Here is a 14,964-nt window from a genome sequence, read left to right as displayed (position 1 = left end):
TTCTTTCTGATCTCATTACGTTGCAACTCTAAAAATGAATCAAGATTCTGTTGCTGCATTGCCTATTTTTGCCTCAAATGTTGTCAGAAACATATTTTAGTGTACTGTTGAGCTGTAAAATGAGAATGTTTGTGACCCAGCCACCATGTTGGATACAGCCAAGCTCAGCACCAGAGCACCTTTCTCATTTTACAGCTAAACAGTACACTGAAATATGTTTCTGAAAACATTAGAGGCAAAAATAGGCAATCTAGATTCATATCTAGGCGTCAGAGACTCCTCGGCTCTGATTGGTTGTTTTCCTTTACGTGCAGTAAGGCCATTAGATGCACTACGAGGCAACAGAGGAGGCAGAGGAATCTGATTATTTCACAGATTATCTGTCTCATTTAGTGCTGTGTGAATACAGAGACAGTTTCAGCCAATTGGAGAAAGTTATTTTTCATAAAAGTTACCAACTATAGCTTTAACAGTAGAACAATAACTATGACAGTGTGAAAGGTGTCGCTGGACGTGATGAACCAACAGATAATTATCAACACGTTCTACAGTTCCCCGCAGCTCTCTGGAGCTTTTCAGCATCTTTCAGCTCGTGGTTTAATGGCCTGCTCTCATCAGCACCATTTATAGCTGCAGGCGGCAGCTGCTTTCAGCCAAAAAAACACCTACAAAAACCCACAGAATGTTATCTCCTCAGCACCAAACAGCAGCTTGACAAAATCGGTGACTAGCTGGTGAACATAGTGGAGCATTTAGCTGAATAAATATTGGACTTCCATTCATGAGGTGGTCAGAAATACAACAACAAAGGAATGCTAATGTTGCTCCATATCTGCTGAATGTGTAAATGAGCAACTGTTTGCTAACAAAGTTGCCATATCAACCTAAAATGTGATGATATGTTGTGTGTCCACTGCCCCCAAGTGACCCAAAAAAAATCAGTTAATGCAGGTTTAATAACTAAGAACTAAAACTCAAAGATTGACATTTAAATACCCAATGCATTTGTAGAGGTAGGTATGTAAGATGTATCACAAGCTGTACATGCTGTTTAGCTAAGTGGCTACCCGAATGGTTCGTGACCTACCTCTTTGGTTACAATGGATATGCATTAGACTCTGAGCTTATCAAATAAAGGCATTTATGCAACTGGAACTTGATCAAAAACAGATCAAGCAATCAGAATCCAATTCCACCACTGAGGCTAGCTATTGTAGTCCAAATTTATGAAATCCCAGTGTTGATGTGTTCTTTGGTCTGGTGTATCTTATCCCGTGTCCTACACCCATTTCATACCTGAGGTCACCCTGAGTAACACGTGAGCTCAAACTTGCAGATGTGGGAACAAGATCAGCAGCTCATAATCTGAGGTTCACCATCCTGGTCTTTCCCATAGACGAAATATCCCTTTTCCACAAAGGAAACTCTGCCAGGCCAATATATCTAAAGTGAAAAAAAAGCTGAAGGCCAAGTGAACTCTCACATTTCAGACTCTAGCTTCACTGTAAGAGCAGCTTGCGGAAATGGACTCCACCAAAAGAGAAAACATTCTCATATGGCCCGTGTTGATTTTTACGTCAGTCATAGATTACCATTTGGGTGTGAGAATGACTCTCTGGCGATACAGCCTCCTGGTTTTGATTGACACCTGAGGCTGTTAGGAAGTTCAGTTGATTAAAATGGCAGTCCTCATTCAACCAGAAGAACAGACAAGTTAAAGCATGTCAGCCTCCTGGCCGCACCCTCCACTTCTCAGACAAATTTGTGGGATCCCAGAAAAAAGGAGGTAGAGAAACATCCTCTCTGCCCGCTGATATTTCCACATCCTTGTCCAAGCCTATTTATTTTGGAAGTGTGTCTCATGGAAAACCAAGAATAAGTCATGCTTTAGTGGAAAAGTACCAGTGTGTTTAATGCTTTCTATATTTCTCACACTGACAGCACCTTAATTGCTACTGTTAAAAACTGGCATATCTTTATATGATTACAGTTTGTGATACAATGCGTACTTGCACCAAGGACTAGTTTGTTATCCTGCAGGCTCAGAGAGCCAGGACGGGAGCCTCTGAGAAGTAAATGAGGGGCTACAGATCGATGTGCCCTGCAGCCTGTAGAGACCTGGGCTGTGCTTTCAGTCAATATAATAGTAAGCTTTATGGAGCGTAAATCACCGCCAAGGATACAGCAGAGACAACAGATTTACACACATTTGAAACCTATTTCTCTGAAATGACACAAATTTGTCCTTTTTTAAAAAATTCTGAGACTCCGTGTTAACGTTGATGTACGTACGATACGGACGGCTGGCTCTTCTCTAGCCTGCCCCTTGTGTCATTATTGAGTTCCAATATACGCTGGAAACCGACTGTCCAATAAGCTTTTGCTTGCGTGTGATATAAATGGAAGCCAAATGACATTAGCCACTGTCAGGTAGTTTGTCACAGAGATGGTGAATTAATCCATACACCCCTGTGTAACCCTTGCTTCTTGTAAATGCCTTGACACTGTCTCAAGCTGGGGTTATGGGAGGCATTGAGAGAAATGAAACAATAAACATGGCGCTGTGTAACCCCTCCTCAAGGGGCTGTTATCATGAATTTCAGTCTGCTTGTTATTCTCAGAATGTCTCTATCGCTCTGCAAAGCCAGTCTTCATGTCCTACCCGGCCTGCCTGAATGTTGAAACGTAAGATCTGCTGACTTGCACCCACCAGGTCTTGTGGAAACGTGGTATGAATGGAACTTGCACACTCAGGATATCTTGTTCCAGTGGAATATGTCAACATGAATCCATTTCTCAGCAGTCTCGTGACCTGCACAAAAGGTTTCCTCGGCTTCCTTTTACATTCCTGAGAAAAGGGAGCGTGGATCGAGGATGACTGCTTTATCTCAGCGCTATTGTTCAGTGATTGATTGCTTCCTGGTTGTCTGTTACGTTGAAAAAGTGATTCACCGACCACTTAGTATTCTTTTTATATTAAAAAAATTTCAACTTCCAGTACCTTGACATGCATGTCTGGTGAAGACATCAACAAGAGAGATGGAATCATTAATTATTTGTTTTTTAATTCTGCTGTCATTGTCGAGGTGCTTTCAGCTGTGGCTTCCAATTAATATTTAAATACAAGTGATCAAGTTTTCATTGCGGCCGGGGGAAGTTCTCATCGCATGTAAACTGATCCTGAGTTTTCTTATGCCCATTCCTTGATGACTTGGTCTGGAATGGAGGTGGTTTTTCTGCTTGGATGTGCAGAGTTTTTTGAAAAGAAAGGGAAAAACATAGTCAGGATTTCCTTTGACAAATGGGATCCTGATGCAGCAGTTTCAGTATTGGTCAAACTTCTTCTCTCTTGGGCACTAAGAATTAGTTAGAAACGTGATGAACACGCAGCAGCAGATCCTGCTAGATTTGCTTGTTGGTGCAGTAATAAGTATTTGTTGTTGTTTAAAGGGACAGTTCACCCCAGAATCAAAGATACATATTTATCCTCTTACCTGTAGTGCTGTTTATCAGTCTAGATAGTTTTGGTGTGAGTTGTCAAGTGTTGGAGATATCGGCTGTAGAGATGTCTACCTTCTCTTGAATATAATGGAACTAGATGGAGCTCGGCTTGTGGTGCTCAAAGCGCCAAAAAAATACATTTGAAATCATGACACGGTTACTCAAGATAATCCACAGACCTTGTTGTGAGCAGTTTCATGTAGGAACTAGTTTCTTTCCACCGAACTACACATGCCAACTGTATCACCGTGCAACAGGAGCATCTACAGCTAGCTCACCTAGCGCCACTGAGCTAGCTAACGTACAGCTCAGTCTAGGAGGACGCAATTAATGTTTACATCTCGTGCTGTCACAAGCCTCGTGTCCATGAGTAGATGCACACTTCCTTTTGTGTGTTGATTCGGTTGCCGGGTGTAATTTGGTACAAATTCCAAATGTATTTTTTGCCGCTTTGAGCAACACAACCCAAGTGCCATCTAGTTGCGTTATATTCGATAGAAGGAAGAGATCTTTATGGCCTATATTTACTCCCCCCCCAAAACAATCTAGCTTGATGAATCGCACTAAAGGTAAGAAAAAAATGTATTTTAGATTTGGGGAAAAACTGTCCCCTTAATCGAATTACTACTGCCATGTTTAAGTTGATAACGTCACTGGAAACACGGCAGAACTAAGCTTGAAATTATCTTAATGGCTCCTCTGTGGCATCACTTATGTATGATGTGAATTTTGTATCTTGAGGTGACTTAACAGTATTTGCACAGCAGATCGTGGTCCTCATCTGTCTCCACTTACCCACATCTGTATTCAGTCCTCGAGTTTTGGGCACTTTCCTCTAAAACAGCATTATGTTTCCTTAATGATTCTATCATTGTCAGCCTAATGAGGACCATTAAAATGAAATACATTCTGTACTTTCACTTCCAAGTGGAGCAGAATCTGAAAGTGTGAAATTCTTCATAAGGCTCTGGATTACGACCTAACAAGAAAACAGCAAATATAATTGGGCAGAGTCTGACATATTGACACATCGCGGTTGTCACTACAGGGTAGCCCCTGTTGTTTAGTGACTGTGTTTTCACTAATCAAAGCCTGGAAAGGCGTGATGGAACAGACACGAGAAAGGCTGCCTTTATACGCGGTGCCAACACAAACAATGGCCAGTGCCAGTGTAGACAGCCGAGCCTGGAGGTGCTCCTCGGGTCTCAATAGCCGTAGTGTTTCTGCCGTGGGCTTCAGATGCCACGGAGGCACAGTTGGCCTCACCAGGGAAGGGCGACAGAGCAACTGTAACTGGAGTCCTGGGCTGAAGGAAAGCAAGGCGAGGCAAACTGTGCTAAAGTGATTAGACAGCTGTGTGTGGAGAGGTGAGTCGTAGAGAAATGTAAGCCATCGCAGTCTGTGTATTGTAGGATTGTAGAGGTTGTTGGATCTATATTTCATCCCTTTATCTGTTTCTCTTCAAGGTTAATCCCTTATCAGCATCAGCATGTTCTGTAGCAGGATTTGCTGCTATTGTATAGACATGTATACGTCCTCATAGCTGATGCTGAATCACTCATTTAAGCCATCAGCTCCAAACTTTCTGCGTCATTAACATGTTTGCCTACTAGAAACATATTTATATGACAATCAGCTCTAAACCATAACACCATTTCACGCTTGACTGCTAATGAAATCTTGTGAGTGATTTGAATGATTGAGCAACACAACATCTTCAAGATCATCAGCTGTTTATCTGATCGCTGATGCAGACAGCAATGAATGGAATCTGATTGAAACAGCAATTATTATCATTGTACGCCCTCCAGTCAATTTACCCAGTTCAATGATGTCATTTAGCTCACAGCTCCAAATTGATTGCATTGCCAGGCACACAAACAGATGCACACGCGTGCACGTGCAAACACACACACGCAGATAATTATTATGGGAACATGTCTGGTTTCTATCAAGAGATAGATGTGTTTTTTAATTCTCTGGGATTATGCTGATGGATGGTCTCTGGAAATCAGTTCTGGAATCAGGACAGCGCAGAGACGTGATTTTAAAACTGTTTGGCTGCTGTTATACAAATCCTGAGTCTGCTCGGTGATTGATTGGCCACCATGGTGCTGTAAGGCAGGAAGGCAGCTACTTCAGAAAGGTTATGGTGCTTTAAAATTTTTGGAAACTGCTGGAGACACTGTCTTTTCATAGCAGTTTTGTATTCTTTAATTTGCACATTTACTTTGTGTGTTCAGTGATTTAGAGGAAAAAAGTGCATTGTAAGAGTGCACAAGTTAATGTACCTTTGCTTACACTGCACGCTACAATTGCGTTTTTCAAATATTGTATGTATTTGCACGTCAAGGTCCTGTGTGTAGGGTTTAGGGAGGTAAATTGGCTGAAATGGAATATAATAAGTATGGTTTCTTTAGTGTATAATTACCTGAAAATAAAAATCGTTGTGTTATTGTTACCTTAGAATGAGCTGTTTATATTTACGTAGGGAGTGGGTCCTCGTCCAGAGTCCACCATGTTGCACTGTCATGTTTCTACAGTAGCCCAGAACAGACAAACCAAACACTGGCTCTAGATAGGGCCATTAGCATTTTCACGTCAGCCACAATATTTAGCAGCTTCTCTGCAACGAGCCAAACAGCGTCGTCGAAGGACTAACTTGTAACATGGCACTGCTTTATTCAGTGTTTTTACTAGTTTAAATCATAGGGATCGTTCGTTTTGGAGAGGAAAAGACCTCTGCGGATAATTTGGCTCCCGGTAAAAACAATGAAAACTAATAGAATTCTAACCAGGACTTCAGTCTTGGCACATGATACTACGTTATTACAGAGGAAAGATGAGCACACATAAGCAGGCGCTAGATGCTACTAAATCCTCCATACTGCTCCTTTAAAGTACACAAAAATGTATCAGTACCAAAAAATATATAGGTAATCTTTACAGTTGGGCATGATGAAGACGTGCAAATGATCATCTCTGCTGTGCCGCACACAGTGCATGCAAACCACAGGACTTTCTCTGTGTGACTTGAGACAGGTGTGACTCTGCCTCAAATAGATCATTACACCAACCCTCCCCTCATGTCCCCAGCAACATCTCCCAACCAGAAAAAGCTGGTCTTTTTAAACCCTGGTGCCTTTGAATAACCCAGCCACCCTCCCCAACTTACAACCATGACAAGCATGTCTGACCTCAGTCGTCCTAAATGACATCACTGCCACATTTCTGCCCCCAGGCCTGGTATATCCATCTTCAAGGGAGCGTGTGGTATAATTTCTAACCAGCAGGTGGCACTGTCACTCTGAGAGCCCACAGCAGAACAGGTCTCATCATGTCAGGGCTCTGTCAGGCCTGTTTTGTCGGTCTCGGTTGCGGTGTCACGCTCCTGTATCCATCATGACCACCTTGGGTATTTTTACCCGCTGCGGCTTTTGTCACATTTACAGTCAGGGCTGCTCTGAGCGCAAACCGCTGGAGACACCAGTCTACGTCTTACACTGTTTTCCATCTGACCTCAAAATCTCACAATGTCATTGAAAAGCACCGCACATCGATCTGCCACAAAGGAAAAGATAATGAGATGAAATCAGCGGGGCCCTCTCCTGTAAATGTGTATTCTTCCTCTTGTTCCTCTCAGTATTGTTCGTCTCCCTCACAGAGTGTTTACCAGAGTGTGTCACCTCACATGGGTCTATTTTTAGCAGGGGAGAATAGTGCTGTAGTGTGTCTCTGTGCTGGGGTGGGGCTTCGGTGAAGAGCTTCAGAGAAATATGGAATCTGGTAATGGAGTGAACTGAGAGGAAAATATTGTAAATGGACAAACAGGGCCTGCTTCTAATAATAGTAACAGTACACAATACACAACCTCTATCTGTCTTTTATAGACAGTGAGACAAAAGATAGCATACACATGCAATCAGGAGGACAGCCTTGACGTCCTATATTTACCATGGCTCCATGAAATGTATTTATTTTACAGAAAGCAGTACACAAAAATGTGGTTGACTTGTTAAGTAAAGGTTTGCTTGGTTCCCATGGTAAGGGTGTCATTTTAACGTGCATTTTCTTTGCCCACTTAGTCATTTGAGGATGGCAGAGAAATGCCCAGGACAAGTCGCTAGATGCCCACATTCATATTTTGAGCACTTAAGAGTCTCCACCCCACCTGACCTGCATATGTCTTTGGAATGTGAGAGGAAACCAGAGAAAACCCACGCAAACACTGAGAGAACAAGCAAAAGCTCCACCCAGAAAAGACAGAGGAGAAAACCCTTCTTGCTGTGTGTGAGCTACCCAGGTGCCATTTTAACTCTGGCTGTTGTTAGGACTGGGTGCTATTGCATTGCCTTTGTTGCCTGAGTTACAATACAGATGCAGAACTGATGCTTTTGAGGAGTTGAAACATGTTTCTCATGTCATAGTCTTTTTTGGATGGTGACTTCCTGTCAACACATTCTCACTCCAAACTTGTCAAATAACAACACTTGGGCAGTGCCCCTGTACGTCAAACTATGACCCTCTATGTATCCCTTCTGAGTCAGTTTAGGACGCTTGGGGAAGGTGTGTCAATTCATCTTCTAACTTGCATTGTGTCTTTTCAAAATAAACTTCCATTTTCAAAGGAAATTGACAGTTTCTACTCATTAAATGCATACAGTATTTTCAAAATAAACTTAAAACGTGGGTATAAATCTTAGTTTTTAAGTTACCTCCCTGAAGATAAGGTTTAGAAAAAAAACATCAATTTATAAGTACGCCTTTTACTAATGTAATGTGACATACGTTAATAGCATGGCATGCTAAACATAGCCTACTAGCACACTACCTTTTGTCTTAAAATAAGTCAATTGACTTTTGTTTTCACACTAGACATGAACAGGGGTTTTAGGGTGAAAGTCCTTTTTTTGTTTGACACATCCACATCCCCTCCCACCTACCCTATGCGCACTTTCTCGCTCTAAATACTATGGCAGTTGCTCGGTGCAACCAATTCTGACGCAAAAAGGTGCCTCAATGCGGCAATATCTGACGCCAAGGGTCACCAAGTGTCGCTATTTGACAAGCTGGGAGTAAGACCGGGTTGCAAGAGTTTTTATTCCAACCTCAGCTAATGATCTCCTGGATGTAGCTTCATATTTAGGGTACATACACAAGACTGATATTAATCTTCTCATCTAATTCTTGACAAGAAACCAAATATGTCCCAACATGTCAGACTATTCCTTTTAAAGAATATGTTCACAAGCCTTCAGTCCTGACCTGAGGTTCAATACCCAGTCCCAGTTGTGGGCAAAGTTTATATCTGGGCTGCTAGTACTTGTGTAAAGAAACATTTAGTTGCTCCGAAATAATGTTTTGATGCCACAAAACAAATCTCAGATGTCATCTCCTGCAGTTCGGCATTGTACGGACAAACAGATTGTTTCTATCCAGATTATGTGATGTATGAAGTGGAGAAAAGAGAAAAGCCTCTCAGACATCTCTTGCCACTGATGATCTTTGATCATTCCCACAGGATCCCACGGGCAACACATCTGCTCCAGCTTTGCTGCCAGGATGTGATGAGCACAGGCAGCATATCCTTTAATTACTCTCATTTCAGCTCTATTTATACATCTGCTGCCAGATCCGTCTTATGCACAGAAATTCTTTGTTCCTGAGAAATCATAGGGAAAATGTGTTTCTTTTTTTCCGCCTATACAAAGTCCTCTGTGTTCACAAATCTATCCCGAGCCACTACATCTCATTTAGTATGCTGTTGTATCAAACTATGACATCAGCCCGTTCTAATTGTTTCCAGACCAGGCAAGGGCTGAGTTTTCATTTTTATTTTCCGTTTCTTAGTGCAGGTCTGAGTCGCTCGGCATCCAGCAAAAGCAGATAATGAGAAACGGTGTATGATGTCATGTAGACAGAGCGACAGCGCCAAAAGTCTTGTGACCCAGTTTCCAGGAAGCTATCACTTTCCCCCGTTGTTTCCTTTGCTGTCTTTTCCTCTGCTCTGTCCTTTTTCAGTCTCTTTGCAAGGGGAAAATCTAGGGGTTTTTTTTGTTCTTCAGATAGTATTCAGGTGTCCCACTCCATCTGTGGGAACGCACCTGATAAAGGCGTTTGACCTGCGGGTGCCTCCTTGGCCTTGTCCCCTTGTGTAATGTATCTAACTTTCCTTCCACTGAAACAAGAAGGAAGAGGAAAAGAAGGGAGGGCACTGGAGCTGAACGGGGGTTGGATGATAGAGTAGGAGCTGAAATGCAGAGAGACCATATGTATTGAGTTGAAGAAATGGCGTTTTATGAGCAGAGAGTGGGCCTCCGCTTGGAATTCTCAATGACATCATGCTGGAGCAGAGCCGCGCAGCCGGGACTCAGGAGATGGAGTGGGCCTTCACCAGACAGGACGGCTAGACTGGATCGTAACACTAGAGGAGGAAGAGAGAGACGCAGAGGCCGGCAGACGGAGAGAATCACACAGGCTTACTAAGTGTCCTGAAAGTTCCCGCAAACTTTTACAGCTCGGCTTTACCTAGAATTCAACTAATTAGATCATTTCAGCCGAGCTCTCCTCGACGCTTAAACTGATGCTGCCCTTGAGCCTCATACTGAAACAATCACGACAGGCTTGGGGCTCATAAGCATCACATGCCTGCCTTTGAAATGAGACCATGATATTACTCCATATCTCATTACCAAACAAATAAACCCTAGTTAGACACTCCCTGTGGTCCGCCAGCAAAACAAAGCCCACACCGGGGCTAATATCTAATATCATGAACACATTTCAAAATCTAAATGTCTGCTTCCGTCTGAGCCTCTTGGGTGATAACAAAACGATAGAATAACGAGGGTGCCAGTTTTATTAAAAGGGAAGTTCTAAATGGGTTTTGCTCCCCTTTTTTGGTTGTTCTGTTTACCAGCACTTGGGAATAAATGATTTTTGGGAAGAGTGGTGAGATTGCGTGATAGGTGAGAACTGTAAGTTGAGTCAAGTGTGTGCAGCTCCTCAAGGCATTAGCAGCTGTAGTCACCGGAGTACAGGGCCAAGGTCTGAAACTGAAATAGATCGGCTGGCCCGTTACTGTCTGTCTGCCTTTCTGCACATAATCATTCCGCCTGAGTCACACGTTGCAAGTAAGTCTGCGCATAAATCCTTGCTGTGATCTGTAACACGTGTTGAGATACGACTGCTTTTTCCTTTTTAGCTTTGCTTTGTCTCTCGCTGTGCATCTGTCGTTTGATGTCTCCGATAAAAACAGTCCAGAGAAGGTGATCATTTTCGGGGTGCAGAACTGTAATTAGAGGACACCAACATCTCCTTTCAGAGACTGGTGTGTGTGTGTGTGTGTGTGTGTGTGTGTGTGTGTAGATGATTGGTGTCCCTGTAAACTGGCTCCATGTGGGAGCCATTCTCCTCTGTTTCCTGTGCCTGCTGTCATTAACGGAGAAAATACCTTTGACTTGGGGGCAGTTTGCCCCAACCCCCATTTCTCAGAGGGGTCATTAGTCACTGGCCTGTCTCAACAACACTGGGAAGTCCGGAGAGGAGGCGCTGTCAGTTTTGGGTTTGCTGCAAGTGTGAAGCTGAACGGAAGTCCTGGCGATCTTTACGACAATAGCTACAGTTACAAAGGCAATACTGTTTCAATGTGATTGAAATCAGTCTGATTAGAGATTGAACTGAACTGCTTACATGGATGGAATAAGATGTGCATTTGATCCGAATATAACTTTTTAGACTTGTGCAAAATGGTTCCCACGAAATGTGAAGCATCTAATCTGCCAGAAATATATAAGAAAAACAAGCTTATCTTTTAAACTTCATTGAAATTTCAATTCATTAAAGTACAGAAGGAAAAGTTGTGGTTCCACCTGTTAATATGGTTAAGAAATATGTAACGAAAGTGTAACTCAGGCTACTTTCCATAGCTACAAATTACGAATTTCCTTAAGCACTTCACATGCAGAGTATTCGTTGACGTTACAATTTACCAGTGTTCTCTAAACATCTCATATGAAGGCTACTGCTACTGGTAGTGATAAATGTTTGTTTTGACGAGTGACTCCACAATCCAGCCCGTGGCAGCAATGTTACATAAGGCTACTGTTTAAAAATCAAAGAGTCCTTTTATTAATCAGAGCTCTCACATCAGAACGAGGCACTAGCAACGTGCTAAATACATTGTGAATTTATTAAAAAATCTCTGTCAAAAGCAGCACAAGGAGGCACTTAGAAACAGCTGTTGCAGCATGACATGTGGTGCACCTTCACCTAATGTTACCCGCAGAAAGAATACATTTATCCCAACCAGATAGAATCAGTTGGATTAAGCATTTACATGGTTATTAGGTGCTAATATTTTTCCTATTGGATGAGTTCTCAAAGGTTTACACCACCCCTCTTAACCCGACTAAATATTCCCTCTGATCGGGCCAGTCTCTTCAGATTGAGGGCGCCCATTGGTTCAATATGGATGGCGTTTTGGCAATATGACATATCCATTCAATTAAGCAATGCTAATTTGAAGGAGGCTGAAAATAGAGGGGCTAGAAGGGGACAACTTCTGCTCCACTGTGATTCTCTGTAGCAGAAAGACAGAACCTTCCCTGCTTCTTTTCTTAGTACACATCATAACAGTCACTTCTCAGCCCTGAAAGGCTCTATTAATAGAGGTGCTCTCTTGTTTTTGCCATCTCTACCCACTAAGTCCTTTTTCTTCCGTGCAACAAAAAGGATAACAAAAGATACCTGTGACATTCAAACACTCTCAAACCCTGCTTCCTCCTGCACTTATCTTCTCTCTTCATGCCACCGTCTCCACAGACTTTGTCCCTGTACCTGGTTCTCTATTCAGTCCTGTCGCTACTTATCTACTATTATGCACCTAACTGCATCAAGCTGTCACTCATTCCCCCCTCCTTATTCTTTGTGTTTTTAGTGCCTTGCTTTATCACTTATTCCCAACCCTCGCTGTCTCTTCTTTTAATATGTTTTCACATTTTCTGATAACATGCCAGGGAAACGTGAATTTTTATTCCACGTCCCTTGCTCCGGGGTCATTTGTGTGCCCCTTCCGTGCATGATTAGTGTTGTGCAGGAGGTGTTTCGTCCCCTTCTCTCTCTTTCTACCCAGCTACAGAGCCACCACCCTCACACACACACCCCCTTCCCTGCACCCCGCCCCCTTCCATACTGCTCAGGGCCTGGCAAAAAACCCATACTCCCCTGTCTCCCAGCCTCCGCCCCCCTTATACTCCTACCAGCCCGGCGCACCGAGGACAGAGAGGAAGAAAGAGAAAAAGAAGGAGCTCCATTTGTCTGTCAGAGATTACAGGCTGCCACTTAGCACTGACCATGTACGCCTACCATCCATAGGGAGCTGTTTTCACATGGCAAAGAAATGGGAGCGTCTGCAAGAAGTAGGCAGCTACAAGCTATAGCAGATGGCAGTTTTGAGATGTGTCTGTGTGTTGGAGAAACCTTTCAGACAGTAATGGGGGACTGTTAATGTTTGGATTAAATCGTCTTGTGAGTGCCGGCCAGCATGTGGTGTTTGCAGTGTAATTCAGAGAAGACCCAGTCGCTGATGGAACTGGAGCTGAATGGCTGGTAAGAGTAAAGGGAGAGTGTAAAATGTGTGTTTGTTTTAGGGTGGGAGGGTGTGCGCATGCATGTGTGTTTGTCATTGGATGAGGTTACACCAAGCTGGCAGAGCCTATAAGAGCTTTGTTTAATAAACAGCGGCGAGACAGTGCATGTACGTTTGTTAAAAAGAGCTCGGATCACATGCTGAATTTAACCTGCTTCTTTTGTGCTTTCACACAATCCACGCTGGACGATGACAGGAGTAATGTGAAGCTTCAAGCTCAGTCATGAAGATCATGAATTTTAAAGTGTGGTCTGCCATTTCAATTTTGACTCCCTCACAGTGGAAAACAGATCATGTCCCCCCTTCTCTGAGTCACCGTGAGCTATTGCAGTGTGTTTAGTCTTACTGTACAGAATACATCTGTGAGTCGGATTGCCCCCCCTCCTCTCCCCGGCTGAAGGGCATTCCTGTGGTATGTCGTGGCCCTCCTGCTTGCTGGCCGTCACTGTGTGCTTTCTCATAGCTGGTTCTTCAAGGGCAGGTGCTGAGTGTAGTGTGGAAGATGGTTTAATTATTCATTACTGAAAGATAATGACAGCAGCTCTGTTGTTGTTGTTGTCGTTGTATGAGTCTTGACAGGAGGGAGGAGGAGGGACGCCTTGATTCAGACAGAATGAGGCCCGGCAGTTCACGGGGGAATAGTATTGATTTCTGATTACTTTAACGAACAAGTACGTCGACGGCATCAGCACCACAGCAAACCGCTCATCATCACTCTTGTGCTGTGGTAATGAAGCTTTTATTTCAAGTCATCTTGGAAAATCATACCAATCAATAATCAGCTGGCTTTATGTTGTAAAGATCTGGTCATTCACTTATTCATCACAATGCGACTGCTAATTATCCTCAATAGATTGTGATTGGAGTTCTCAAGGAAAACTTGAGCATTTTTTAACCTGGACCCATGTTTTGTGTCTAAGCGACTAATGGCGACATTTTTTGAAATTCGTCCAGTATTGAAAGTGACTGTTCCAGCCACAGCGGCCGCAATGTAATCCCTACGAGCCATTGGGCAAAGCCATTGTGTACGTCCATTAAAACTGCTTGTTTTTGCCTCTGACAGGTTCAGATTGTTTTTATAAGTGTCTTACAACATTACGGAAAAGTCCCTTCAGAGAAATGAAATGTTTTTCTTTACCTTTCGCTGATCCAGTCTGTTTGTGAGTGTGTGTAACCAAGTCTCGCCCACAAGGAGAAGTCTTGCTCTGAAATCTTGCAGACTTTTCTACATCAGCTAAATACTCAGCCATAACATTGAAAATCGTTTGGATAACACTGAGCTATGCTTTCTGTTATAAGCAACATGTAGGGCAACTTGAGCAGCTTGTACCAAAGAGAAACGCCAAGTCCATCATTTGGACACATTTTGACTTTCGTTAAAACGACACCAAACAGAAAGAAATCAAATGTAAACCGTACAGAAAAACAGTTTAAGCGACCTAAGGTGATAACCACTCATCTGTTTCAGCACAATCACGTTACCAAATATGAACAGTACATGGCTCGAAAAAAGAAAGACTGTCAAGCGCCCAGCACCATGTCCCTCCACAAAGCAGCTTTCGATAACACATGCATTTACAAGGTTACACAATATGAAAAAGATTCAAGAAAATCGTTCATCTGCGTGTCACAAAGTCAAAATCAAAATCACAAAGATAAGATAGATACTCTTTCATTAGAAAAAATATCCCAGCTTTAAATGTCGAACATATTTACAGTACAAACCTTATCAGTTAAGTATGAGGGCAAAAAACAAAAACAAATAATTATTCATTTATCGTAATTGAGGTAAAATGTTCGATTAATCATGATAT

General features: G+C 42.7%; 1 protein-coding gene across 11 annotated transcripts in view; it reads left to right on the top strand.

Annotated features, from left to right (window-relative positions):
- LOC117258915 (IQ motif and SEC7 domain-containing protein 1-like) overlaps positions 1–14,964 on the top strand; it is a 133,368-nt gene that overhangs the window by 90,190 nt on the left and 28,214 nt on the right. The window contains exon 1 of one of the 11 annotated variants that reach the window (XM_033630153.2): positions 12,782–13,110. The exons of the other annotated variants lie outside the window; for them this stretch is intronic. Coding sequence (XP_033486044.1) covers positions 13,046–13,110 — 65 coding nt within the window. The 5' untranslated portion in view covers positions 12,782–13,045. Of the gene's footprint in view, positions 1–12,781; positions 13,111–14,964 lie in introns of those variants that run through there. 11 annotated transcript variants of the gene reach the window in all.

The sequence above is a fragment of the Epinephelus lanceolatus genome, chromosome 8, assembly GCF_041903045.1.
Source record: "Epinephelus lanceolatus isolate andai-2023 chromosome 8, ASM4190304v1, whole genome shotgun sequence".
Classification (NCBI taxonomy): Eukaryota; Metazoa; Chordata; class Actinopteri; order Perciformes; family Serranidae; genus Epinephelus; species Epinephelus lanceolatus.
The sequence above is the reverse complement of the archived record's forward strand: the minus strand, read 5'-3'. Positions and strand labels throughout refer to the sequence as shown.